This window comes from Tenrec ecaudatus, chromosome 12 (assembly GCF_050624435.1).
Source record: "Tenrec ecaudatus isolate mTenEca1 chromosome 12, mTenEca1.hap1, whole genome shotgun sequence".
Taxonomy (NCBI): domain Eukaryota; kingdom Metazoa; phylum Chordata; class Mammalia; order Afrosoricida; family Tenrecidae; genus Tenrec; species Tenrec ecaudatus.
The window spans coordinates 101,039,102-101,066,351 of NC_134541.1; the positions used below are offsets into that span (position 1 = coordinate 101,039,102).

General features: G+C 53.4%; 1 protein-coding gene across 1 annotated transcript in view; it reads left to right on the forward strand.

Annotated features, from left to right (window-relative positions):
• LITAF (lipopolysaccharide induced TNF factor) overlaps positions 1-26,578 on the forward strand; it is a 41,857-nt gene extending 15,279 nt beyond the window's left edge. The window contains exons 2-4 of the mRNA XM_075564286.1: positions 17,428-17,647; positions 20,732-20,888; positions 25,242-26,578. Coding sequence (XP_075420401.1) covers positions 17,434-17,647; positions 20,732-20,888; positions 25,242-25,350 — 480 coding nt within the window. The 5' untranslated portion in view covers positions 17,428-17,433 and the 3' untranslated portion in view covers positions 25,351-26,578. The remainder of the gene's footprint in view (positions 1-17,427; positions 17,648-20,731; positions 20,889-25,241) is intronic.
• The last annotated feature ends 672 nt before the right edge of the window (positions 26,579-27,250 follow it).

Here is a 27,250-nt window from a genome sequence, read left to right on the forward strand (position 1 = left end):
GTCATCTCATTATCCTAACCAGCTGCGCCTCACCTGGAGGCCATGCGATAACAGTCACCTCCGTTTCTCAGGAAATTCCGAAGGCTTAGATTTACCTCACACAGGGGCAAAGGCCATATGATTGTGAGTAAAACTAAACTTGGTACCCCATAGGACGTTCACCGATTAGGGTGAGGACTCTGACGTGTTAGCTCTGGGCAAGGAGTCCTGGGACGCGGCCATTACACATTGGGCTGCTATCCTTAAGGTCAGCAATTCGAAACCACCAGCCACTCCCAAGGGAGAAGGAGAGGCTTTCTACTGTACAGATTCACAGTTTGGGAAACTGTCTGCTCTGAGTTGTCATCAACTTGATGGCGTCTGGTTTGGTGGGGGGTGAGGTGGGAGGGCTGCTGAGTGGGCCCCCTACGGGGCATTCAGACAGACCCCAGTGCCTACCTGTGAAGTTAGTTACAGGGTCAGTGGCCACAGGGCAGGAGTTTGCCTAGAGGGGTCTGGATCTGCGTCCCCTTGCCTCCCCTCCGTTGGGGGGTAGGCCCTGGGCATTCTCTGCCCTGCTATGAGGAAGCAGTTGGCAGTTTTTCTAGTAAGCCCCCCCACCCCCACCCCAGACCCAGTGTCCTCCCTCAGGTCTGTTGCGCACTGGATTCTCCCAGAACCCGCAGAGGTTCTCCAGCCAGATTTTCAGAAGAGCAGGCTGAGGCAGAGGCAGCAGACCCAAACTTGCACAGCCCAGGAGTGGCAGAGCTTGGACTCGAACCCCGGGAAACTTGGTCCCAGCCTTCCTGCTCTTTCACATGTGACCTGCCTAAATCCCATCAGGAGCCCTGAGGGCAAAGGGTTAATTAAGTGCTCAGCTGCCTCAGGGGGTTGCTGTGTCAATAATAATAATAAACACTCAAAGTGCCCCCCTCCCCCAGTAACCCATCATCTCAATGTGCCCTTGGTGGGTTCCATTTCTCCGCCCGGCCCCAGCAGCTGACCTTCTAAACGGTCTTAACTTTCTCTCAGGAATCACATCCTGTATTCGGCTGGCTGGGTCCTTGCCCTTCCCGCCGCCCCTGGGGGACTGCCTGCCCTGGCCCCTGGAAATGACAGGGACACCTTCACCTGGTGGAGGAGGAACTGCCCCACTGGGGCCGTCTCGGAGCTCAGTGCCAGCTCCTGACAGGGTCCTGCTGCCTTCTCCACTGGCCACTTTCTCTCTGCCGAGTTCTCCTGCCTCCTGGTGCTCTGTCTGCCCATCTGGTCTTTCTAACCGCAGGGGGCTCTGGTCCAATCCCTAATTTGCAGGTGTCTCCAGCCCATTACCCGGCAGTTTTACCACAATAGACCGAAGCTATCTGTGAAGGAATGAGCAGAGCGGTCTTCCTCCTCCGGCCTGCCAGCAGGAACTAGCATCTGGGGGTCCGGAAAGGGCCCATTCCTGAAAAAACAAACAAACAAAAAAAACAGTCTTCTCTGGGCATTGGCCGATACTTCATCTCTGTTGAGCAGGTGACTTTGTAGGGTTTCTGGAGTGGACGATACCTTGGGTCTTGGCTTCGCCCTAGGAAAGAATTCACTCCAAAGCCTATTTTGTAGTCCAAGTGGGTTTTTACGAACGACAGGACAGGTTTCAGGTTTTACAGTCTCAAAGGGGTTCACAACTGGGCCACATGGAAAAGAGCACCCACGTGTGCGGATCTTGTTTGGGGGGCTCCTGGGAGGCCAGAAGCCCAAGACCCCTAGAGGCTGAGAGCATGTGGGCCAACGGCTATGTGCCCTCTACCTGCCTCGGACCAGGAGCAGGCTGAGAGAGCCCCCGCCCCCCGAGTGTGCTTCCTGCCTTTATTTTAACCCACCCCCTGGCTGGGGGAAGGTGTGGTTGATGGTATGGGTTGACCCTGATGGCTGCGTTTGGCCCACCTGGGTGATGTCCTGAGCCTGGGCCTAGATGGGCCTGCCCAGGTGTACCTCCCACATGGCTCGACGGCTTGAGTATGAGGAGCATGCGCAGTTTGGGGTCTTCATAGGTGTCTAATGCTGTGTGATTTCTTTCCAGCCTCCTCTATGGGGGGGGGCGCTTTGCAGGCATGGGAGGGACAACCCCCTTTCCCTATGTCTAGCTACCTAACAACTTCAGGTAGCTTTTGAGCACCCACGAAGGTGGGGTCCCCAGGTGCCCCGAACCGTTTATGTCCGCCCTACCAACCCGAAGGTTGGAAGTTGGAACTTACCCGGAGGCTCCTGGGCAGAATCCTGGCAGGTAACTCCTGAAAGCCCAGCTGCGGAACCCCTGCGCATACGGCTCTGCTCTGACATCTATGGAGCCGCCGTGAGGGCCAGCACATATGGATGCCGCAGGCTGCTACAACACTGGCTGCTAGTGTCCACAGGGGCACTAGCATGCGCCACCCCTGTAGAGTCTCTCTCTCTCTCTCTCACACACACACACACACACACACACACACACACACACACACACACCACTCATAGCTGCTTCGAAAGGTGACTGACCCTCTAGGACAGAGTAGAACTGCCCTGTGGGTTTCAGAGACTGACTACAGGCCTTGACAACCCTGTCTGTCTCCTGAGAAGCAGGTGGTGGTTTTGAACTGCTGACCTTGCAGTTAGCAGCCCAAAGTGTAACCATTCTGCCTCCCCAGCTTCGGCACCAGAGAGTCAAGCACAAATGCCCAGAAACACTTCCAGAAGGGGGCCGGGGTGGGAATGTGTGTGGGGGCTTCCTTTTAGAAAGGCACAGCTCTACAGGTGGTCAAGCCCCTTTCTAATTAATTCGTTGCTAAATTTGCCTTTGGGGCTCCGGCATCAGCTCTTTCGAATGCTGACTTTGTCTTTGGACCGCCTGCCTAACTAATTCATCTCGGGCTGGAACTCCTGTCTGGAGGTGTCCAGGCGGCCTGGCCTCAAGGTGGAGATCTTTTATGAGCGTGGTTATCTCAGGGCCCATTGCTCATTCTCCAGCAGTCAGACCGTTCACGCCTTTGACACACAGAATGTTTATTCTTAGCAAACAGAAGGGTTATTTCCAAAGCAAGCAGAAGGCCTCTTCCTGACGCTGCCAGCTTCTGTTCTTCCTCGTCATAAACAGTAACACTGGTTACAGTCAACATTGTCCGACAGTCTTGTGGTGTCTCTTCTAGTCTTCTTGTCCCATTAGCGCTTACCTGGGGCAGGTAACCACCCCCGGGTTGGTGGATCTACGAGAGGGAAAAACGAGCCTTTCCGATCTTGTCCAGCTCCGTCGGAAAGCCTTCCTGGATCACTGCTGTGTGTTTGGAATTGACTCGATGGCAGTGGGATTTAACTGGGTCTCACTGCTCCCGAACGTCTCATCCATGCTTTGGAGTTTCAGGACTGTTTCGACGTGTGTCCCGGATTGCCAGAGAAATTTGCAGCATGGCCAAGCACTGCCAGAAACAGGTCACTGGAGTTTGAACTAATTTTGGTTGGGAGTGTTCCGAAACCATGTATTTCGCAGCCCCCACATTCAGTTCCTGAAATCCATGCTGGCTTACGGCCCACGGTGTCAGAAGTTTTGAGTTGGAGCAACGTTGCTCTTCGGTCATAGGCTCACTGCTCACTGCTCACTGCCTGCAAGTGGATGGGACAGCGTAGAACTGCCCCTGCGAGTTTCCCAGACTGACTGGGGACACCTGGTCTTTCTCCTGAGACGCTGCTGGTGCTTTTGAACCATTGACCCTTGCGGTTAGCAGCCCGGTGCTTAACCTAGTGCGCCACCAGAGATCCTCAGATTTTTTTTTTTTTAAAGCACAGTTCCTCTTTACTGTTTCGGCTAACCTGCTGTTTAGGTGAAAGGTGACTTTGAGGGGCCGTGTTGTTCCATGGCTTTAAGAGTATCTTGGGATCGTCCCTGAATGGACAGCAAGTTGGGGTTCTTTGAGCATTGGAAGTAACTGGTACACAGTGGTTACCAGTTGACCTGCTAACCACGAGGTCTGTAGTCACAAACTGCCGGCTGCTTCTTGAGAGAAAGACGGGGCGTTCTGCTTCCGTGTAGAGTTACCGTCTCAGAAACCCACAGGGCCGTCCTACCCCGTCCTGCCGGGTTGCTCTGCATTGGTGTTGGCTCGATGGTAGTGAGTTCATCTGTGAGTCTGCTGAGTGTGCCCTGCTGAGCATGTCCCATAGACAGCCCTGGGTTTGCGCCATCTGTAGATGGAGCGGCAGGGTGGGCACAACCATGGCTCAAATGCAGGATGGGGCAGGACTGGGCAGCGTTTCCCGCTGTTCTACACAGAGCTGCTGTGAGTCAGATCCACCGGACGGCATCTGCAGTGGTCTCAGGCAGAGCAGCAGTGCAGACAGACGGCTTGTCATGTGGTCTGGCCCCTCCGACCTCAACTTCCTTTCTCGTTTACTCCAGACAAATTGCAAGTGGTGTCGTCAGGGGGGTGGGGGTGAGCTGAGGGCTCCTTCTGTGTCTGAGGGACAGGCAGGTACCTGCACCATCCCAGATCGGAAATAAGTGGAGCAGGTGGGGCCTACCTCCGGTCGAGTCTCCTTTAGCTGGAATCAGGGCGAGGAAGGGTATCAGAGGGTCCAGAGGCACCTCGTGAACTCAGCACCTCATAAACTTGGACCCAAGAGGAAGGCAGGACTGATCTGGAGCGTCTCCGATTGTGGGTGTTTTCCTTTCTGATTTGTCTGTCTTTGCACACTCCCAGGCTTCCCTTTTCAAGTTGTCTCTCTTCCTGCTGAGACTCCCTCTAAGCCTGGATGAAATGAGGGATCCCAGGCCTAATCCAGTGACTTCTAACCAGCACGGCGGCGTGTTGGGTGCAGGACAGACCCTCTGGCGCTTTGAACTATAAAATCCTCACGTGACCTTGGAGCTGATGGGGAGGCCATCTGTATAGGGGCCCTTGGACCAGCAGTGTTTGCTTTTTTAAATGTATGTTTGCTTTTTCTCCCATGCTAAAGCTGCTGTGGAGCCTGGGGCAGGGGCGGGGGTGGGGGGTGGGGGACTGACACCGACACCTTTTGTGTGTCAGGGTAGAACTGACTGTACCACAGGGTTCTCAGTGACTCCTTTCTCAGAAGTGGGTGGCCAGGCCTTTCTTCCGAGGCGACTCTGGGTAGACTCAGCTTTTCTGTCGGCCTTAGCGAGCATTAACAGTCTGTACCACCCAGGGGCCCCTGCTCTAAGATTATCGGCCCACTTTTTTTTTTAATTTCTTTTTTTACATTTTATTAGGGACTCAAACAACTCTGATCACAATCCATACATATACATATATCAATTGTATAGAGCACATCCATACATTACCCGCCCCAATCATTCTTTCAAAGCATTTGCTCTCCACTTAAGCCCTTTGCATAAGGTCCTCTTTTTTTTCCCCTCCCTCCCCGCTCCCCCTCCCTCATGTGCCCTTGGTAATTTATACATCGTTATTTTGTCATATCTTGCCCTATCCGGAGTCTCCCTTCCCCCCTTCTCTGCCGCCCATCTCCCAGAGAGGAGGTCACATGTGGATCCTTGTAATCAGTTCCCCCTTTCCAACCCACTCACCCTCCACTCTCCCAGCATCGCCCCTCACACCCCTGGTCCTGAAGGTATCATCCACCCTGGATTCCCTGTGCCTCCAGCTCCCATATGCACCAGTGTGCAACCTCTGCCCTATCCAGCCCTGCAAGGTAGAATTCGGATCATGGTAGTTGGGGGAGGAAGCATCCAGGATCTGGGGGAAAGCTGTGTTCTTCATTGGTACTACTTCACACCCTGATTGACCCATCTCCTCTCCTAAACCCCTCTATGAGGGGATCTCCAGTGGCCGACACTTGGGCCGTGGGTCTCCTTAGCGACCCACTTTTAGGCTCACAGTCACGCCCTTAGCTTGCGCCAGGCCTCGAGCAACATAGCAGTGGTGAGGCTGGTAAGTGATGCTCAGAAGTCAGCTCCTCTCAGGGAATTCAGCTGTCAGGCCGAAACTTGAAGTGGAGACTGGCCATTTGGCTCGTGAGCATGAAGGAGCATGTGCCAGGCAAAGGAACCCTGCCTGTGTTGAGCCAGATCTTGGGAGCCGATCGCTGCGGAGGTGCTATTCCTCCCTGGGGTGCATTTCCGCATTCTCCGTGGGTTGGTTCTGCGTGCTCTGAGGTTGCCCCAGTGCCCGCGGCCTCCGCCTGTGTCCTGCCAACCCTATGGCTTTTCTCCTGGGTCCCCAGAGTGTGTTAGGAAGTGAAGTGACTTGTCATCTGGCAGGGTCCCCAAAGCCTTTGCTGCCATCTCTGTGGGTGGTGGGGCAGGTGACTGAGACATTCCCAGTGTCATCTTGAATCACTTTTGAAATGCAATGTGGGACACCCAGCATCCCAGAAATACTCTGCCGCTTCGGCAGGGCGGGGGGGGGGGGCAGATTGTTTCTCTCCCCAAAGACAGAGGTCGTGTAACTACCCTTTGGCAGACACAGCAAGTTGCTGTGAATTTGACCCCTTGTTAAAGCCCCTCTAAACGCAACCGGAGTCAGTGCCGGCGCATAGCATCCCTGTAGACGGAGTGGGGCTCCCCGGACGGTTTCTGGGGTTGCAGGTCTTTAAAGCAGCAGCCTTGGGTTTGAACTGACCACCTTTTCTGCTAAGCCTGCAGGGCCCCTGACCCACAACAGCAGCTTTTGTCTCCTAGACTCTTGGTTCCCGAGGAGCCATGGCGGCATGGTGGTTACACATTGGGCTGCTAACTGCAGGCCAGCAGTCCGAAACCACTAGCCACTGCTCCCTGGGGGAACGCCCGGGCCTTTCACTGCCATCCAGAGGGGCAGTCTGGGAAACCCCGAGGGGCAGTTCTACCCTGTCCTCCAGGGTCGCTGTGAATCGGCATCGGGAGTTTGGTGGTGAGTTTTCTCGTGGTTCACAGTGTGAGTATATGCAGTGGTGAAGGATGGGGGTCGGGGGGTGGACAAAGCTCACCAGGGGACCCTTCATGCGCTGTCCCTGAGAATTTGTTTTCTTTTCCGGTTCTGTTTGAGGACAGGGTGTGTGTGTAAAAGGAGGCTGCTTGGCTATGCCTTGATTTTCTCAACCTGACAGTTCCTTAGAGTGAAAAGGTATTTGTTGCTACGGCAGGGATGGGACTAGGGTGATCCCATAAGGTTTTGCTTGGTTGATTTTAGAAGTAGGTTGCCAGGCCTTTCTTCCCAGTCAGCCATTGTGTCGAAGCTCAGCGTTGGGCTCCCCTGACAGTCGGGTGGCAGCGGCAGCCCAGCCGAGGGGCACAGGACAGGAGTGGAGCTCAGTTTCTCGTGGAAAGGAAGAATCCTGCCACCGCACCACACTCTGGGAGGGGTTTTGGTGAAGGCTGAAAGCGAAAGCTTGGTAGTTGGAATCCACCAGCGTCTCGTGAGAGAAAGACGTGCAGTCTGCTTCCATCAAGACTACATAAATCCCATGGGGAGTTCTGCCCTGCCTTAGAGTCACCAGGAGTCAGCATGGTTACTGATGGCAGCTGGTCTAGTTTGGGGCTTTGAGAACCCCTGTGGTGTGAATAGTTAAGCACCTGGCTGCTCTTCTAGAAGTTGGCCTTTGGATCCACTCAGCAGGTTCCACCAGAGAAGTCCTGGCTGTCAGCTTCTGTAGAGACTGCAGCTGAGAGACAGACCTGGGGGGGGGGGGGTGTCCCACTTGTCACATGGCCTGCTGAGCATTGAAGTGGACCCAGAAGCACAACAAGGCTGATCGGTCAGCCACGGGCTGCTATATACATGCTCTGCGGGCTTTGACATGTGTCTTTACGTCTTTGAAGACTTTTTAAAATTTAATTTTAAAATTGGGATAATGTTAGGTGCCACTGAGTCAGTTCTGACCCGTAGCAACCCAGTCCTGCGCCATGCTCACAACCATTGCTCCTGTGCGTGCCCAGCTCCTTGAGGGCCCTCCTCTCTCACTGACTCTCTGCTTGGCCAAGCAGGATGTCCTTGTAGACAGAGGGACTAGCGGCTGACGTCACTAGGGCATGGGCCACCTAGCTTCTTATGGTGAAGTAAGCTTGGTACAGGTCCTCTTACTGAGTTGTAATCTAGGCGGGGGGGGGGGCAGTGGGAGAGTGAGGGAGAGGCTCCAGCCAGCACCTACAGGCTCAGAATTGGTACCCGCCTAAGGTTTAAACAGGAGCCTTCATGAGGATTTGCACTCCTGACCGCAAGGTCAACAGTCTGAAACTACCAACTGCGCCCAGGGAGAAAGACGGGCCTTTCTACTTACACGGAGCATCACAGACTCGGAAGCCCACAGGGGCAGTTCTTCCCGTGCAGTAGGATCACTGTGTGTCGGCATCGACTTGATGGCAGTGAGTTTGGTTTGGCCATCGGACTGGCACAGTGTGGCGCTTGGAAGGGACACCGAGGAGGAGCGACTGGTTGGTGAGGCAGAGCAGGCAGGACCGCAGAGAGGCGTGTCCACTGGGCTGGTCATCTCATCACCAGCCACCCGTGTGGACCAGGTGTGTCTGTAAGGTAATGTAGGACGTCGGGGACAACAGACTTTGTCCTCACAAGGCTCAACTGGGTTCTGATGGTGGCACTTGGGACAGCACGAAAAAAGGCACATTTTGGAGACGAATGATTAATGGGACTTTAGAGAATGCACTTACCCTCTTACCTCCCTCTGCCGTGCATTCTCAACTACCACCCCCACCCCCACCCCCCAACAAAACCAAAACCAGTACTGCCATCATGTTGATGCTGACTCTCGGTGACCCTATAGGACAGGGTAGAACTGCCCCTGTGAGTCTCTGAGATTGTAACTCTTCACAGGAGTAGAAAGCCCTGTCTTTCTCCCCATAGGGACTAGGGACAAAAATTGGTTCTTGGAGAAGGTTGAAGAGAAATTTACATGGTGAATGGGCTTCCAGGAGGCCTGAGTGAGACCAGAGGCCTGGGACCCCACACAGCAGCTAACGGAAAGGCTAGAGCAGGCGTCCTCCAACTACAGCCCGGCCCGCCGAGGACATTTGTCCGGCTCGCCGGGTGTTTTTGCCCCATTTGTTTTTTACTTCAAAATAAGATATGTGCAGTGTGCATAAGAATTTGTTCATAGTTTTGTTTTTTTAAACTATAGTCCGGGCCTCCAATGGGTCTGAGGGACAGTGAACTGGCCCCTGTGTAAAACGTGTGAGGACCCCTGGGCTGGAGGGTTAAGTCCCTACGAAGGGTCCTCAGAACAAAGGCCTGGCCGTCGACTTCTGGGAAAGCAGCCATGAGGACTGTGGTTTGTTCTGACGCACACACGAGGCTACTGGGAATCGCAGCTTGTTTAGTTAAGGGTTCCACCAAAGAGAAATCTTACTTAGCATTTCATTTTTCTTGGTACGGAGACATTAAGTGACATTAAGTTAAATTAGTTAAATTGAAAGGGAATTGCGTTTTTCTCCTCAGGGAGACTGACCTTGAGAAGAAGGTTGAGGTACTGGCCTCTGATGGCCCATCCTGAGGGGTCCGGGGTAAATTCCGATATACACCCCACTGTCCATCTCAGAGAATCTTGTTCCCTGAGAGAACCTTTGAGACCAGCTACAATATGCCAAAGTTCCAAATGATGGATCTATAGGAGGGGAAGCGGGGGCCAGCAGGATTGAGGCTCTCTGTTGAAGTTGCTGCTAACTGCAAGGCCAGCAGTTTGAAACCACCAGCTACTCCTTGGGAGAAAGATGAGGCTTTCTGTTTATGTAAGGATTTACACCATTGGAAACCCAAAGGGAGGTTTCTACTGTGTCCTGAGGGTCACTGTGAGTCAGCATTGACTGGACGGCAGTGGGTTGATTTGGTTGAGGGCATGGTGGTGGCGCTGTGTGGTAAGCACTGGACTGCCGATTGTGGGGTTGGCCAACAACAGCTGCCCCGAAGGAGAATGATGGGGCTGCTCCCGCTATGCAAATTTAGCCTTGGAATCACTGTGAGGGGTACCCCCCGCCCCACAAAAACCAAACAAACGTGTAGAAGCTCCACTGGGCAGAGCTTTCGTTGTCCCCACTGGGGAGACGTGAGTGCACCAGTGGCATTGTCTGGGAGGGCCTCTCTGGTCACAGTGAGTTTTTTCTTAAAAGCAGTTTCACTTGAACCTCATTTTTGTGATGGCCGGTTTAACAGAACAGCGTGCAGCTCTGAAATTTTGTTTTCTGCTCGGGAAAAATGCCGCAGAAATTGTTGCGATGTTGAACTCAGCTTACAAGGACAGCGCTATGGGAAAAACTCAAGTGTACGAGTGGTTTTCTCCTTTCAAAAAAGGAAAAAGGTCGATTGATGACAAACCTCGTTCTGGACTTATGTCAACTTTCCAAATGGATGAAAAATGTCCACAAAATTTGTGACTTGTGCTCAAGGACCAGGGAAGAGACGGGGTAGTTGTGTGGACTTTCTTGGAGCTCTGTTCAGTGAATTAACGGACGGTTTGGGAATGAGAAGGGTTGTTGTGAAATGTGTGCCTCGCGTTCCGACTGACCGGGAAAAGGAGCGTCCAGTGGAAACACGCCAGGCTTGGAAAGAACAGCCCAGAAGCGACCCAGACGCCTTCCCCAAGGTTGTCACTGGTGACGAGACACGGTGCTGTCCTTAGGAGCCCCAAGCAAGCAGCAGTCAAGCCACCTCGACCCCAAGAGCTCGTCCAGTGAAATCAAAGATCAAGACGATGCTCTCTCTCTTTTTTTTAATGTGAGGGGGAGAGTGCATTTGGAGTTCATTCCACCAGGGCAGACGGTTAAGCAAGCTTTCTATCCAGAAGTTCTGAAAAGGTTGCATAACAGTGTGCGACAAAAACGGCTTGGTTTGTGGCAGACGGGACCGGCTGCTGGCGCAGCCATCTCAGTGCACCAGTGTTTAGCCAAAAACCGCATGCCTCTCATGCTCCACACACCTGACTCACCTGCCCTTGTGACTTCTTTGTGTTTCCTTGAGTGAAGAGGGACGTGAAAGGATAGCAATTTGAAGACTTAGAAGAGGGGGGAAATTAATTAAATAAAGATTTAGAAGAGGTGAAGGGAAAAAACGAGGGAGGTGCTGTCAGCCATCCAAACGTGTTTGGAAAACGTTTCCAAGATTGGAATGGCAGATTTGATAAATGTATTGAGTGTAATGGAGAGTACTTTGAAGGGGATAATGTTGTTTTGGAAAAAAATGATAAATACACAACTTTTGGGGAGAAATTCCAGGGGTTTTTTTTGGGGGGGTACCCCCTCGTAGGGTTGGAATCAACAGTGACCAGGGATTTGGTTAGGCTAGGTTAAGGTTGGGTTAGGAGGTTAAGGTTGGGTTAAGTTAAGAATCATACAGCTGGTTGAAGGTTTGATTTCTGAGTGGAAGCCTCATCCCCTTCCATGAGAAACGCATCTCTGTGGGTCAGAACCGTCTCCGCTTACATTTCTGTAACTGACAGTCACACCACCTGGTGGTCAGTCTGCCAACTGTGGTGACTTGTGTGTTGCTGTGATGCTGGGAACTGTGCTGCTGGTATTTCAAACCCCAGCTGGTCACTCGGGCCGGTGTGCGGAGAGCCCCAGAGGAGGGGACCAGGAAGAAAGGCGTAGCAATCTACTCAAACAATTAGCGGATGGGGGCCGTCAGTGACAACAGAACACTGCCCAGTGAACCCCTCAGTTGGAAGACACTCAGAAGGCACAGTGGCTGCCACCGCGACCTTGAGCAGGACAACGACCTTGAGCAGGACAACGGTCAGTCGTGGTGGTGCCAACAACCCGCACTCGGGCATGACATTGTCACTTTCAGGCCGCGAGTGAGCTGAGGTCCTTTGCTGAACGAAGTAGTAAAATTACAGATGGTGACCACAGAGCCCAACGCAGGCTGCATGCTCCCCCGCCCCACAGCCCCCAGGCCTGCGTGGATTGGGGACTTCTCGCTACGCTTGAAAATTGCAGATAAAAAATCCACCTGGGATGGTGAGAACAGCTTCTTTGTGCCTTCTTTGTGGGCTTGAGGGCGGAGAGCTCCTTCTGTGGAAGTTCAGATGCCCCCTGGGGAGAGCCCTGGAGACAAAGGCAGAGGAGGGAGGCAGACCCACAGCGGCAGCTCTAACAATGGCTTGGGCACAGCGGGGCAAGATCGATCTGCTGGGGAGAGGGTTGCCTGGGGTCGAACCTGACTCCCTAGCTCAACATCCACCACTGGAAACTGTAGGAAGCTTCAGATTCAATGGAACAATGAGGCCACAGCTTTGCTGGGCTGGGTATTGGGCTGTCCTCTGGGGAGTCCAATTAGGAGGTCTCTGCCTCTTTGTCGCTGCTCCTTTACTTGACCAAGCATGATATTCTTCTCAGGGGAGACTGGTCTCTCCTGACACGTCCGAAATACAGCCGAAGTTTCCTATGCGATTGTGGGGGCCCCCAGTGCAAGGTTATCCTGGTCTGGGGGGACTTGGGATGGCTTTGAGTACCGATGGGTGCTCGTGTGTGTGTGTGTGTGTGTGTGTGTGTCAACCACCACCACCAGTTGTGTAGGTAGCAGCTCTTGCCTATGCTCCACAGGGTTTCGATGGCTGGTTTTTCAGATGTAGAGCACCAGGCCTTTCTTCCAAGGCGCAACTGTATAGTCTCGAAACACTGGCCTTTTGGTCTGTTCGACCCCACAGACGCTCCATTGTGAGGAGTGAGACTAACACCGGTTCAGTTACACAGAAGGAGAAGGGGAGCTGGGAAGAGGGGAAGAAAATTGAGCTGGCCCTTTCTGGGAGGGAGGTGGCGGGCAGGCAGGCCCCCTTTCCCCAGGAAAATCCAAATGAAAGGGCACTGAGGCTGCGTGAGTGGCATTTCCTGACGGGCTACAGGAAGGAGACGGAACTGTGGGATCTACTCAGAAAACTGTCACGTCAGCTGCTTGTGGGGCTTTCTCTCAGCCAGCTTGTCACTCTAGCTCTTTCCAGAATTTTAAAGTGGGTTTAGGTGCCTATGTGATCCAAAAGCTGTGTGTGTGTGTGTGTGTGTGTGTGTGTGTGTGTGAGAGAGAGAGAGAGAGAGAGAGAGAGAGAGAGAGAAAGAAAGTATGTTACCCAAAAAATAGCATATGATTACATGACAGCTGCTGCCTGCTGGGGGGCTTTTCAGAGTGAGGAGTCCTGTCCTCCATTAGAAGGCCCCCAAAAGGCAGGGAGGGGTTCCTCTCCTGCTGTGTTTACTCTTTGAAATCCACATTCTGGCATGGTCCAGCGGCACGTCTTCACTTCTGGCACTGAGAAGAAGACTCGAGCTACATGGAATCTTGGGTCCTCAGCAGAGTGACCTCCAAACTGCCTGCCTAGCTCTGGGCGCCCCAGCACCGCGCCCCCCACAGAGTACCCTGCCTGTAGCCGCAGCAGATGGGACTGCTGGACCTGCATGGCACACTGGTGTGTCGGGCCTTGGAACTTTTTCACATGACTCAGTTTTCAAAACAAATCTGTGGGTGTGCCCAGTCTGCCTCCGTGACTATTTCCCTTCTGGGACAGAGGGTGCTTGTGTAAATTACTCCGGGGCACGCAGCCACCTGTGCCAGCCGCCCCTGTGTCCGGAGTGTCCCTGCAGCCCGGTGGAACCACGGGGGCGGGGTGGGGGGGCGAGGCAGGGAGACAGCAGTTGACTCAGTGAAGTGTAGTGCTGGGACTCGTGGTGATTTTTGCCTGCGTTTGAATTTTTCTAGTTAGCCACATTAAAAAACAAACAGAAGAAACAGGTGAAAATAATTTTAATAGTTTAGTTCAGTGTATCTCAGGCATCAGCATTTCCATTTGTAATCAGTATAAAAATTACATGGAGTTATATTGAGATAACTGAACACTTTTTTCACATGAAGTCTTTGAAAACCAGTCTCATTGACCTCGTGCTGCAAATTGAAATGCTAGATTCGTATCAGAAATATTTTATCTATAAGATGCAGTTACTCAGGTTGCCTCCAAAAACCCAAATCAACTCACTGCCATCTTGGCTTGTCACAGCCAGCCCTATGGGACAGGACAGCCCTATGGGACAGGACAGAACTTCCTCAGTGGGTTTCTGACAGAGTAGCTGCTGGCTTCAAACTTCTGACCTTGTGGTTAGCAGCCCAACTGGTCACCTACTAGACCCTAAGAGTTCCTTAAACCAAGTCAATTCAGACGCACAGCAGTCCTGTAGGACAGGGTCCCACTGCCCCCGTGGGTTTCTGAGATGAACTCTTTACGGGAATAGAAAGCCCGTCGTTCTTCTTCAGAGGAGCTGTTAGATTTGAACCTTGGGATTAGCAGCCCAACTCATAACCCACGAGGCTACCAGGGCGCTCAGGGCGAACAGTTTTTAGATTGTTAAATGTCTTTCACTTAGCATTTTTTTGGTGGCGAATAGGTAGCGACGGCAACGGTTCAGTGACTTTAATTTCTTCATCTTGTTGCTCAACCCTCACCCGTAACCATTCCGGATGGGATTTTCCCATCACCCTTCACAGCTCAGGAGCTCTGGTGGCAGAGTGGTTACACTTCGGCTGCTAGCCACAAGGTCTGCAGGTTAAAGCCACCAGCCGTTCCCTGGGAGAAAGATGGGGCTTTCTGCTCCTGTAAAGAGTCAGTCTCGAAACCCATAGGTGTAGCTCGACCCTGTCCTACAGGCTCCCAGTGAGTCCACATCGGCTCCACAACAGTGAGTTTGGTTTGGGGCCTGGCCATCGAATCTTCCCTTTCCCCTGTCCCTTCTGCTGACCGTGAGTGGACTTTGGCCTCTTAAAAACACAGTTGTTGAGTTGCTTCCAACTCATAGCGGCCACACCTGAACATCTTTGTGGGATCAGACAGCCCAATCCCTCCTTGGAGGAACTGGTGGGCGTGGACCACCGAGGTGGGCATTTCCGTAGCCCAAGTACCCCTGGGACGACGGCTTGCAGTCTCCACTGCTGGTCCCTGTGAGTGTGATCAGACAACGCAGTAGCAGCCGTGGTGACTGATTTCATTCACTCGCACGAGGTCTGTAAGGCTCGCCCATGCCGAGGCAGGAAGCAGGGGCCTTCCCTCGTCGGGGCTGAGTGACCCTCGGCCTAAGTACGGGCTGCGTGTTGTGAGCCCCTGAAGCCCATTGCCTAAATGTCCATCTGATTACAGCCTGCCCCCGCTAGGTGAAGTAACCCCGGGGGCCCATGGTCACCCTCTCGGACACCTTGGCCGTCACGACCACAGAGTCCCCATCACAGAAAGCTCCTTGGACAGTATGGGCTTGGAGGGTCAGGCCCAGACATCTTCTAGAACCTGGCCCGGCAACCTGCCCTGCTTTATTCACCACTCCTGCAGGCTACGTCCGGAGCCTCAATTTCCACTTAGGAACGGTGCTCTGGCTCTTTCCCCAGAAGCTCTTCCCGGGGCTTCCTTTAAGGGCTGGAGTCTCCCGGGAGGCACCAGCAGTCTGCTTCGACTTCCCACGGGTTCTGGAAAGCGAGACGGGGACGTGGGGACGGGGTGGCAAGTCTGGGGAGCCTCCAGCCCCCGGCACGAGACCTGAGCTGGCATTTCTCCGTCCTCTGGAGACGGCACTGAAGGACTGCCCTGCTGGCCTCAGGAAACCTTGCCACCCAAAGGGCGGGTCTGGTGCGCGCCGGCTCCGGACAGGAGCGCACCTGGGCACAGGTGGTGTAACCCGAGGTGGGCCCCGCTTGGGCACAAACAAAGGCCCTGCTTCCCAGAGGAAGTATTTGCCTGGCTGCTCTTGTGGTTATTGTGTTTTTAAAGGCAAACTATGTTTTCTTCTTTAAGAACTCTAGCATGCAGGTTGGACAGTGCGCGGGTCTGAATTGTACAGCTTGCGTGGTCATAGAGGGGGCACACACCCTCTGTGACACACACAGGTGAGGAGACACATGCCCTGCCCCCCCGTCCCCCAGAAGCCCCTGGGGCTGTGGGTTAGGCAGTGGGTTCCTTTAACGGTGTACAGCCCGGCACCCCCCTTCTCCCTCCCACCCGCAACCCCGTTAGAGGGGTCACTATGAGTCAGAATCAACTTGGCCACTCTGGGGATTTTCCATCCCAGAATAGCCTTTGAAGTCATTTTGCCTGTTTCTGAATTTCATGTAAATGGCGCAGTATCTGCATCTATTTCTGGGTGGTGCGCACGCGCGCGCACACACACACACACACACACACACACACACACACATGTTCCACTTTGACTATTTTTTCGTGAATTATTTGGTCAATACTTGAGTCATGTTGTGTACCCATCACCACTATCCTATTTATGGACATTTCCATCGCTCTCAACACGAGCCCAGCTACTCCCTCCCACCCCAAGCCTTGGCCCCGCCCTCCCTCCCACCCCTGGGTAATCACTGAGGTGTGGTTTGTGCAGTCGACTCCCTTCCATGACGGACTCTTTCTCTCTGCACCGTGTTTTGGGGGTTTGTGCATGTGGTGCCGTGTGTCCAGTCGTCAGTCCTTTGTGTCCTTTGTTACGTGTTGGACAGATTGTGTCTAACCCTCACACCTGAATGCTAAAGGGCATTTAGGTTGTTTCCACCCTTAGGCTGTTGTGAATTAGAGGTACAGTGAATATTAGTATGGAATGTGTGTTCTTTTGTGTCTGCCTTCTTGTGGCATAGTGGGTTAATTCTTGGGTTACCAACCACAAGGTTGGTGGTTTGAATCCACCAAGCCCCTGGAAGGGCAAAACATGGGGCAGCTTGCCTCTTTAAAAATTCACAGCCACCCCCAAAAGTGATGTCGTGGCTCTGACGGCCTCTGGGCAGCTGAGCCCTCCCCTCCCTTGACGATGGTAGCCCACCCAGTGGGGTTGGTGGTCACATCTTGACAGAGGGCACTCTTGGGCCCCTCCCTGTGCTGTCAGTATTTGTTATGTCACCTCTCCCTGGGGCCCACCCCCAAGTATTTATTTATTTATTATCATGTGTCACTGCTGTGTGTTGGGGGAGTGGGTTTTTTCCCACCACTGCCACCATGGCTGTGTCAGTCCTCCTGGACTTAATAAAGTTTGCGTGAGAGTGAAAAAAAAATTCACAGCCTTGAAAACGCTGTGAGGCAGTTCTAGCCTGTGCTGTAGGGCCGTGGTGAGGCTACCCTGGCTGGAAGGCTTTGGGTGGGTCTTGTATTTGCAAAGTCTATGGCTTTGCTCGCCCATCAGCTGAAACATTGTTAGCAAAAGCCACCGAGGTTACAAAAGAGGAATAAAACGGTAGATTCTCAAGGCAAAATCATTGTAGGGTGAAGAGGCATCTCTTGCTACTGAGTTGCTGTTTCCGTTTCAATGGTGTTTGGGTTATAGTGATGTTTGTTTAGGAGGGCCCACAAAGAGAATGATCGTTCCGGGGTCCCCAGGGAAAGACAGGGAAGGACTGACTCCCTTTTTAGTGTCTGCAACTTTTCTGTGTGTCGGGAAGAAATGAAGATTAGTGGGAAGAGGTATTTATAGCACCATGTCCGTTGAATTTCTGATGGTGTTTTCTGTCTCGGCCTTAGGTGAAAATGTCGGTTCCAGGACCCTACCAGGCAGCTGCCGGCCCTTCCTCCATGCCCAGCGCACCCCCGACCTACGAAGAGACCGTCAGCAGCCACTACCCTTCGCCTCCAATGCCCATGCCAGGGCCCACCACGGGGCTTGTGACAGGCCCCGATGGGAAGGGCATGAACCCTCCCGCATACTACACACAGCCGGTGCCCGTCCCCAACACCAATGCCAGTACGTGTGGCCTCTCCTCTCTCTCTCCTTTGGCCTTCTGCCCTCCACCCTCCACCCTGCCCTGGGGACTCCCTGAGCCATGGGTATCTTAGCTGGAATAGTCTTAGCTCAGTGCCAGCCGGGCCAGCCATCTCCCTTATCCTGAAATCCCATAGCCAGTGTTTTAGGTCACATCTCGGGGAGGCTCACTGCCATTCGGGGGTTTGCCAGCCAGTCACAAAGTCACCCAGCTGTTTGGCTCAGAGGAACTTGGAAGTGGGGCGTTGTCCCGGGACCCAGGGCTGGCGTAGAAGAGGGAGAGGACGTGGGTGTGAATGGGCTGTGTGAGCTGGCAGCCTGCCCCCTCCTGTGCCCCTGCGGCCTTTGGGCACCTTCTTCATGGTCCCTGACCCTGGGCACAGCACGCTACTCAGGTGTGTCCAGGTGTGTCTCAATGATTCTGTTTCATAAGCGGTGCCGGAAGTACCAGCTCAGAGAGAGGACCTGCCTCAGAGAAGTCAGGCTGCACCTCAGGTTCCTCATCTGTAAAATACCCGATTATCCGTTGCCCTGGAGACAGTTCTGACCACAGCGGCCCCAGGTGATGGAGTAGGCATGTCCCCTAGGGCGTGCCACGCAGTAGAGCCCCGTCTCGCCTGGTCGCTGGTGGCTTTGAACCACCGACCTTTCCATTAGTGTCTGAGCACTCAACCATTGTGCTGCCAAGAACGCCTCTATCCCAAGTTGGTTGTGTGTCCCAGACTTGAGAGAGCAGAGCTGTCCCCTTGGGGCTTCCTAGGTCATGCTCTTTCTGGAAGCAGGTTACCATATCTTTCTCCCGTGGTGGGCTCTACTGCCCTCCTCAGAGGTGCAGCCGCGGCTCTAACCACTGTGCCACAGGACGCCTTTCACCTGTAACGTTGGCCTCTTCTCGTAGCTCCATAGGGGAGTGTCACGGTTAAATCAGATTCTCTGTGCCAGACCCCCAGGGTCATTTGGTCATTCATCCACCAGTGCCGTCAAGCCGATTCCAACTCATACCCACCCTAGAGGACACAGTGGAAGTCACTGTTCCGTGGGTGATCGTGCTGTCACTCTGTAGACGCACACAGCCACGTCTTTCTGGGAACCGCTGGAGGTCTCTAACCGTTGGCAGCCCAGCACTTAACCCACAGTGCTTTCAGGGCTTCTGCACTTGACGACATGATAGCAGGTGCATCTTATCAAGTTGTGCACGTGGACGCTGGATAAAGAAGCCAGAAGAAGAACCCCTGCATTTAAATGTGCTGGTGAAGAATATTGAAATGCCCCGGACCGCTGAAAGAACAGATCTGTCTTGGAGGAAGTACGGCCAGGGTGGTCCTTAGAGGCAAAGATGGCGAGACTTTGTCTCGTGTACCCCGGACATGTTGACAGGAGATAGTGAGTGAGGCCCTAGAGAAGGCCATCATGCTTGGTAGAGTGGAGGAAGGGGCAGCGGAAGAGGAAGCTGATTGGCCCACGATGATTGGCGCAGTGGAAGACTTGCAAGGGCGGCACAGGCCCGGGCGATGTTTTGCTAGGTTGTGCATAGGGTCGCCATGAGTCGGGCCGCTGCTGTTGTTTCTAGAGCGCCTTCTGTGGCTTCAGCTGCTCTGAAGGACTGGCGGTGAGGCGCTGTGGAAGAAAGACCTGGCGGTCTGGTTCCCAAAAGGTCAGCCATCAGAGACCCTGTGGAGCACAACTGCCCTGTGACACCTGGGGGCGGCCAGGAGCCAGAATCACCCTGACAGCCGTGCGTGGTGGTGTCACTATTGTTCTTGCCTTCTGGTTTTGTGAGTGGATACAATCGTGGCATCAGTTTGAGGTCACCTTACTATCAATGACTTATTCTTGAACATCTCCGCCCCGTAAAACACACACACACACACACACACACACACACACACACAACTCAATACAGTGAACATGCAACTGTGGGTGTAGCTTTGAGTAACTGCTTGTCTCCTGGAGGAAAGTTCTTTCTGGGAGTGTTGAAGTTCAGTGAACTTACTGACACCCACCTCCCATCCCAGCATACAGATGACAGGGATGGGTTCCAGCCAGGGCAGCGGAAACGCAAGGCCGTCCCTGTGCCTACACAACTTCGCCCCCAAAGCAGACTCCACAGGGCACCCCGAGTGCTAACTGCTTCCATCCGCCCAGCTGCCTCCACTGGCTTCCGTAGACTTTTCCCTGCTGAGCGTTATTTCACGCACTGATTTCACGTGGCAACATTCCTGGCTCGGTAAGCGCAGCTGCCCGCCTCCTTGAGTATTGGGGCTCACCCGGGAGCTGGTGAGAAGAGTCATTCATTGAGGGCACCAGGCACACCCGCACCACGAGCTCTTTCCAGTCTGAACCTCACAGAGGTCCAGCGACTGCCCTGAGGCAGCTTCTCTAACTTCCGTTTTCTGAGTAACGATTAACAGAGATGTAATTCCATCCAGCGGATCCCTTGAAAGTGTATAATTCAGAGCTCTTTAATACAGTTGCAAAGTTGCGCAACCATCTGTGGTTCCAGGTTATGAACACGAAAAACCCTGGAACCCAGAAGTCGTCACTGCTGTGTACCTGGCAACTTCTCCTGCCCGAGAGGAAAAACAGGCGTGAATGCGTCCCAGCACTATTTCCAAATGACCATCTGCAGACTCCTGTGGGGGTCCTGAGAGGCAGTCTGGGGCCCTGCCCCAGGTCCCAATAGGGGGGGAGAATTGGGGGGAGGACAGGAATCTGCATAAATCAAGCCCACTGCCATCAAGTGGTGACAACTCACTGTGACCCAATACCAGGTCATCTTTCTCCCTCGGAGTGCTTGGTAGGCTTTGAACCGTCAACCTTAAAGTTAGTAGCCCGATGCCTAACCCACAGTGCCACCTTGCATTTTCAGCACTTCCCCCTCAAATGATTCTATAGAAAGCCAGGTTTGGATGGCTGGCCGGCATGAAGCAAATCCCTCCAGAATGCATGGTCCCATTCTCCACCTCGTGAGCAGAGGTTTTGCGAGATCCCCCAACCCCAGAGGAGACTGGACGTCTGCCTCCGCTAGTTTGCTGAGCCGCCGTGTCTCCTGTTTCCTCCCGCCAGTTGCCGTGCAGACCGTGTATGTGCAGCAGCCTGTCTCGTTTTTCGACCGCCCGGTCCAGATGTGCTGCCCTTCCTGCAACAAGATGATCGTGACAAGGCTGTCCTATAACGCCGGTGCCCTCACCTGGCTCTCCTGCGGGAGCCTGTGCCTGCTGGGGTGAGTCTCCCGCCCACCCGTCCCCTGGGCTCTCCTGTTCCTCCCCTCTTGTAGAGGAAGAACAGTGTCACCGCCATTCCTCTATGCTGACTCTTGGCGACCCTCTAGGACTGTCCCTGGGTTTCCAGGCGGGCCATCACACTGAAGCAGGCAGCCACATGCTTCTACCGGTGGTGGGTGGGCAGCTGCACCCCTGCCCACCAGGCGCCTCAGAGGCCGGCCTGCGTGCTGAAGGCTGACTGGCGTCCCTGGTCTCTACCCCAAAGATGCCAGTAGCAGCCCCAATTTCTACGACCAAAAATACCTCCAGACCCTGCCAGCTGCCACCTGCGGGGAGGCACCCTTGTCCCCACTTGAGAATCCCCTGGAAGTTGCTGTTCTGACATTTTTTGGTTTTTTTCTGCCAACTTAACCCCTCACTGCACCCAGGGACAAGCTTGGCAGCCGTGAGCATCTGCGCAGGGCGATGCCCGTGGGGATATCGCTCCTCCTCAGCTTTCATGATGAGGGTTGCCTGACTGACAGAAGCTTTAAGCCATCTGTATGTTGATATCATAGTCGCCTCAGGACGCCCGGCCCCTTCATGACCGAAAGCATTTTTGTCTTCATGTCTGAGCAAGGCTGTTAGGCTTAAAGAGATAAGCTCTTCTATTGGAGAGAAATTTGAGAAAAGACCATTTGAAATTTCCTCCCCACAAACAGATAAAGTAGCTTCCTTTTATTTCTGGGCATATCAGCCACTCAAAGGCGAAAGAGGAGTCCCTTTAATCCCGCCAAGAGGCACAGATGGAACCCACAGGGGCAAGTTCCACCCTGCCCATAGGGCCGCCATGGTCAGCACGGGCTTGATGGTGTGAGTTTGGTTTGGGCCACTCAGTGCCATGTGTGCAGAGGGGGAAGCAACCCCCTCCCCTCTCCAAACCTGTGCTGTCCTGTCAGTTCCAACTCACAGCAGCTCTCTAGACAGGGTAGACTGCCCACCAGGGTTTCCAAGGCTGTACATCTTTATGGAAGTAGGCCAGCACATCTTTCTCCCTCGGAGTGGCTGGTGGGTTTGAACCACCAACCTTTGAGCTACCAACTGAGTGTAACTCGCGTTTTCACCACATTTCCTTAAGCACCCGATTTGTTTTCGGATCTTGTCGGGAAGGTGAGCATCATGGAATGCCAGTTTAATAGAGCAAAGTGTTCTTGCATTGAGGGAGTACTTGAGTGGAGGCCCAATGTACATCTGCTTCTTTAATACTAAGCCTATAAATTATGCACATAGATCTATTTCCCCATCATCATATAAAAATATATTTACAGATGTACATGCCTGTATTTAGACCTCTATAAATGCCCTTTGCCACTTAGGTCTTTCCTCTTTCCTTTGACTTTCCTCATGTCCCACTGTCATGCTCAGCTTTCATTTGAGTTTCTGTAATTCCTCTCAGTTACATTGCCCTGATCACACCCTATCAGACTTCCCACACCCTCCTCCACATCGATGTTGGATCACTAGTCCTTGGGTTTATTGTCTCCTGACTTCCCCCCCCCCCCACTTCCCCGTCTACCATGTCCCCCAGAACCCTTTTCCTCTCCCCGGGATTGTCTATCTTGCTGATCTTCTATAGATATACAGTTGTTTTGTTTTCAACAGGTGAACTATTCACTATCTTTTGCTCCCAACGCTACTTCCATATTTTCTTCTCCAAGAATGTAGAGGGAAATTCTTCTGTGATCTTGGGTGAGGCTGGGTTATCTAGAGAAAAAAATCCAGTGACACCCATCAATTTATATCCACAAGTAATCTCATCTCAAGAAGGCACCCCAGCCCACGCAAGTCCACAAGCCAGGACCTGCCCGCTTCACACTCTCGAAGCAGCAGGCTCAGGATGTGAAGGTGAAGCAGGAAGCAGGAAGATCACAGGTCGGTGGGTGTAGTCGCCTAGACCCAAGGCCGGGGAAACAGGACAGGGTGCTGACAGCTCTCAGGATTGGGTGGCCCACGGGGGGCTGGCCCCAGGGGGCAGCCTCAGTCCCAGCCAGGATGAAGAGAAGGGCAGAGGGAGCGAAGTTCCCAGTTTCCCGCTTATGGAAAGGCCGCACCCCCGAGGGAGGCATCTTCAGCTGGTGGCCTGATTGAATGGTTGGTTGGATTCAACTTCTCACTCCCACCCCTCTCCAAGTTGACATAGCATCTAACTGCCGCAGACCTTTAGTTCTGTCTCTCGTGGTTGGTGAAAGAGTCTCCGAGTGGAAAATACACTGGGAAAAGAAAAGGCCATCAAGAAAACGCAGAGTGGAAACTGTTGATGCTTGGCTCTGGCTGATTGTACTTTTGAGATTGCCCACCCGCCTTTCTTCCCCTTCGGTGTCCTAGCAAACCCTCTTCCGACTGATAGCAACCCTACCGGTCGGCGGGAGGGCTCCGCACAGGTGCAGGCAGCCTCTTCTTCCTCTCTGAGCAATTGCGGGGTTCACATGTTACACTTGGCAGCCCAACACCCACCTCACAGCGCAATCAGCTCTCTGCCATCGAGTCACCGCTGACTCAGCCACTCCCCGTGGGTTTCCGAGATTGTCACTGCTCATGGGAGTAGAAAGCCCAGTCGTTCTCCCGGGGAGCTGCTGCTGGTTTCAAACTGTGGACCATGCATATCATGGCCTGGTGCATAACCACTACCCCATCAGGGCTCCCTAAATGCAATAGAGTAGGCTCAGACTCTGTTGTCATTACCTGTGTGACCCTGGACAAGTGACAATGCCTCTTTGTGCTTCTGCATCCTCGTCTGCAGACTGAGGACAGTCCTAAAGCTTGGCTCAGAAGTTGTGGAAGACAAACTCATTGGGGGTGGGGGATGGGGCATGGCTGAGCTACAGGTAACGGTGACTCCAATTTGCCTGATTGAGCTTCTGGTAGACTGAGAAACAGGAAATTTCGTTCACAAGATGTTTGTTTTGTCAGAAGTGTTCCAGATTCTGCTTCCGATGAATCAGTATCTTCCTGTAAAATGATGCTTCTTATGTTTGCTTTGTTTTTAAATGTCTTTTTGGGAAATGCCGGTCATCAGACCCACCCTTGTCATCGCTGGTGACTGATTTGTGCAAGTGAACCCTCTCCCCCACATCGATTCTGACTCATTGCTCAACTGGTGGCCCTGTGGCTAACAGCCCAATGGGGAACCCACCCCACCATGGAGGCTTCTCTGTGTGGGCCACGAGAATTGGGGGTTCTATGTGGCTGTGCTGTAAGGACCCTAAGAAAATTAGTCGGAGACAGGTATTCCCAAACTCTAGCCCCCCATTTCCCCGCCCCTTGTGTAGTCACACCTATTGTAGTAGCCTTTGGGAACTTTCAGGCTGCCAGGGGCAGAGTAGTCCAGAAACCTGAAATATATATATAATATTATTTAAATATATATATATATATATATATTTACATCACCCTTGATCATGCCCTACCAGGCCTAGGCCTCCTACACTCTCCTCACCACCGATTTGGATCACTTGTTGTTCCCTTGTCCCTGGGTTTGTTAACATCACTTCCTTCCCCCCACCTCTCCCTCTCCCATGTGCCCCCAGAACCGTCAGTCCCATTGTTTTCTCCTCCAGATTGTTCATCCAAAGACTGAAATATTTATTCGCCATCCCTGTACCTAAAAGAAAGTTTGTTGACCTGTGATCTAAGGCTTAGAAAGATACTCAAATGACCCAAGGTTTAAAACTGTGCCCAGGAGTGGCTCTGTGTCCGACCTTGGCCTGAGCGTGCATCTCCTGAGGCCACCATAACAATTGATTACTAAATAGCAGGGAGTCCTTCCTCACCTCTTCCAGCTGCTGCTCGCCCAGGTGCTCCTTGGCTTATGACAGCATCACTCCGCTCTCTCCCTGCACCCTCACGTGACCATCTCCCTCTTCCTGCCTCTGTGCTGCCATCTCTCTCTGTTCCCGTGTAAGGACACCTGTCAGCAGATTTAATAAGGCCCCTGGTTTGCACAAATGATTTGTGCTCAGCCTCTCACCTAAAGTTTGTTGGTTTAAACCCAGGGTGCTGTGGAAGAAAGGCCTGGCCATGGGCTCCCACAAAGATCACAGCCAACAAGACCCTGCGGAGCGCAGTTGCGTACTCTTGACATGCTGGGCCGCCGTGATGGGAAACGACTTGCGGCAGTGGGTTTGGCTTTGGTCCTTGGGTTTAGGACCTACCCTGAAGCTAAGATGATTTCATCTCAAGACCCTTAGCCAGATGACATCAGCCAAGAGCCTTCCTCAAATCGGGTCACCTTCCCAGGTTCTAGAAGTTAGGGGTGGCCGTCTTGGCGAGTCACCCTGGCGCAGTCAGTAATGTGGCTTTCTTGTCCCCTCTAGGTGTGTGTTGGGCTGCTGCTTCATCCCCTTCTGCGTGGACGCCCTGCAGGACGTGGACCACTACTGTCCAAACTGCAAAGCTCTGCTGGGCACCTACAAGCGTTTGTAGAACTCAGCCGGACGTCGAGGGAGCCGTGCACCGCAGGACGTCCCCTCCGGCCCTGGCCCAGCCCCACCGTGGCGGAGGCTCAGCCTTGGTGGTCTTTTCTCTCCAAGAGCCCCTCATCAAAAGTCACAAACTTCTCAGCCCAGACTTTGCTGCTTAGAGATGCACAGGACACGCAACGACGTTCCGGCAAGCGCCAGCCCAGGGCCTCCTGCCCCCTGAGACCCCGGCTCACCCCCTTCTAACTGGGGTGGTTGCCTGGTCTGAATACCTTCTGGGGTCCAACAGAGGCCGGCTCCTTTCCCTGCCTCCGCGTGTCCTTCTGCTGGGGGTCTCAAGCTGAGAAGCCACGGGTTGCCTTATTTTCTAGACTGTTCTGACCTGGACGGGGTGGAACTCGCCTGAGTGTCCACCAGCTTCGTCCGCTCTGTCCACCCACCCTGGGGACACAAATCTTGCCTTAGAGACCTCAGGGCTTGTCTCTGACGTGTCAGTTGCTGACTTTTCATTAGCACACAAATTCACTTTAATTCCTCTCACTCCTTTTTTAAAAATCATTGCCAGGAGGCGCTTGGCCTTGGGGAGCAGAGCTGGCTTCTTCCCTCGGGCCTGCCTTCCCCTGACCCTCAGCACCAGATCCTCCACACCACTGTCCATATGCCCAGCGCCCCCCCTCCCCCCAAAGCAGCAATGGTTGGCATGACTGAACAGGGCCTGTGACAAAATCACTTCTTCACCAGACGTCCAGTAGCATTTTTACATCTGCTGGGTACTCTCACTTTTTCTTTTTTCAGACAGAAAAAGGAAATGAGTCATTTTCCCCACTGCATTTCACTGGGTGTGCTTAACTCTCAAGGTGGGGTCCTCTCGGGTGGTGTGTTGGCAAAGTACGGTGAGCTGTGCCCGGGCCGGTGGCCCGAGGGCTCGGAGCGCTGGCCTGCTCCAGGGAGTCTGCGGTCCGGCTCGGCAGCTGTGCCGTCATCCGAAAAGTGAGACAGCGACTCCCGGGGGTCGTTGCAGGAGCTCCGCACATAGAAGTCAAGCCCCGGCCGCAGCAGGATCTGTTTAGTTAGAGACGTCATCGGCGGTTCTGCTTACTCTCTTGCTGTTTTGGAAATTTCCATAATTCTCTTTTTTTTTTTTGCAATGAATATGAATACCCACACAGTTCTTTGGTTCTCCCCTCCCCCCTTCCCCTTGTTCTTAAAAAATAAAGTCTTTGGTTCACTTGGCCAGCCTATTTATCAGTCCTTACGGCGTGCAGAAAGGTCTCCGGTGGTGTTTCCAGGCGCTGTGACAAAGAACCTTTATTTGCTCCGTCCTGCAGTGAAAGCTGAGCACTAGACTCCATTCAGGCGGCTGAACATCCGCCAGATGACTGATACTGAGTGTGGGGGGTGGGGGTGTAGGGGGCGATGGCTGCTGAGTCAGATTGGTACACTGGGTTGTTGGAACCGAATGGGCATCTTAGATGGCAGCGAGCCACGGCTTTCAAGTTTTAATAAAATGCACAGAAGCAAGCCGGCCTCAATTCATCCTCTGAACAAGACCGGCTTTGTGTATTGATTGGGGTGCTTGTGCCCTGTGAGAAGGGGGGCTGTGTAACTCACCAGGCGCAGCAATGCCATCTGCAACCCCCACCCCTTATTCCTACCTGACATGGGGGCTTCCTTTCTGGGCTCTGGGCATGCAGCTTGGTGCGGTTCTCGGTGGCATTTAAACGGTCACGCACCGCCCGGAGCCACCACCTGCTTACTCCGCCTGGCTGTGTGTTCCCCTGGGTCTGACAGACCCCCAGCCCATGCATGTTTAGTAGTTTGGGTCAGGCGGTGGTCTGGAAATGGTCTGAAGCTGTGATTAATTACATTGGGGGCGCCAAGCCTGCCAACCAAGAGCTTCAGTC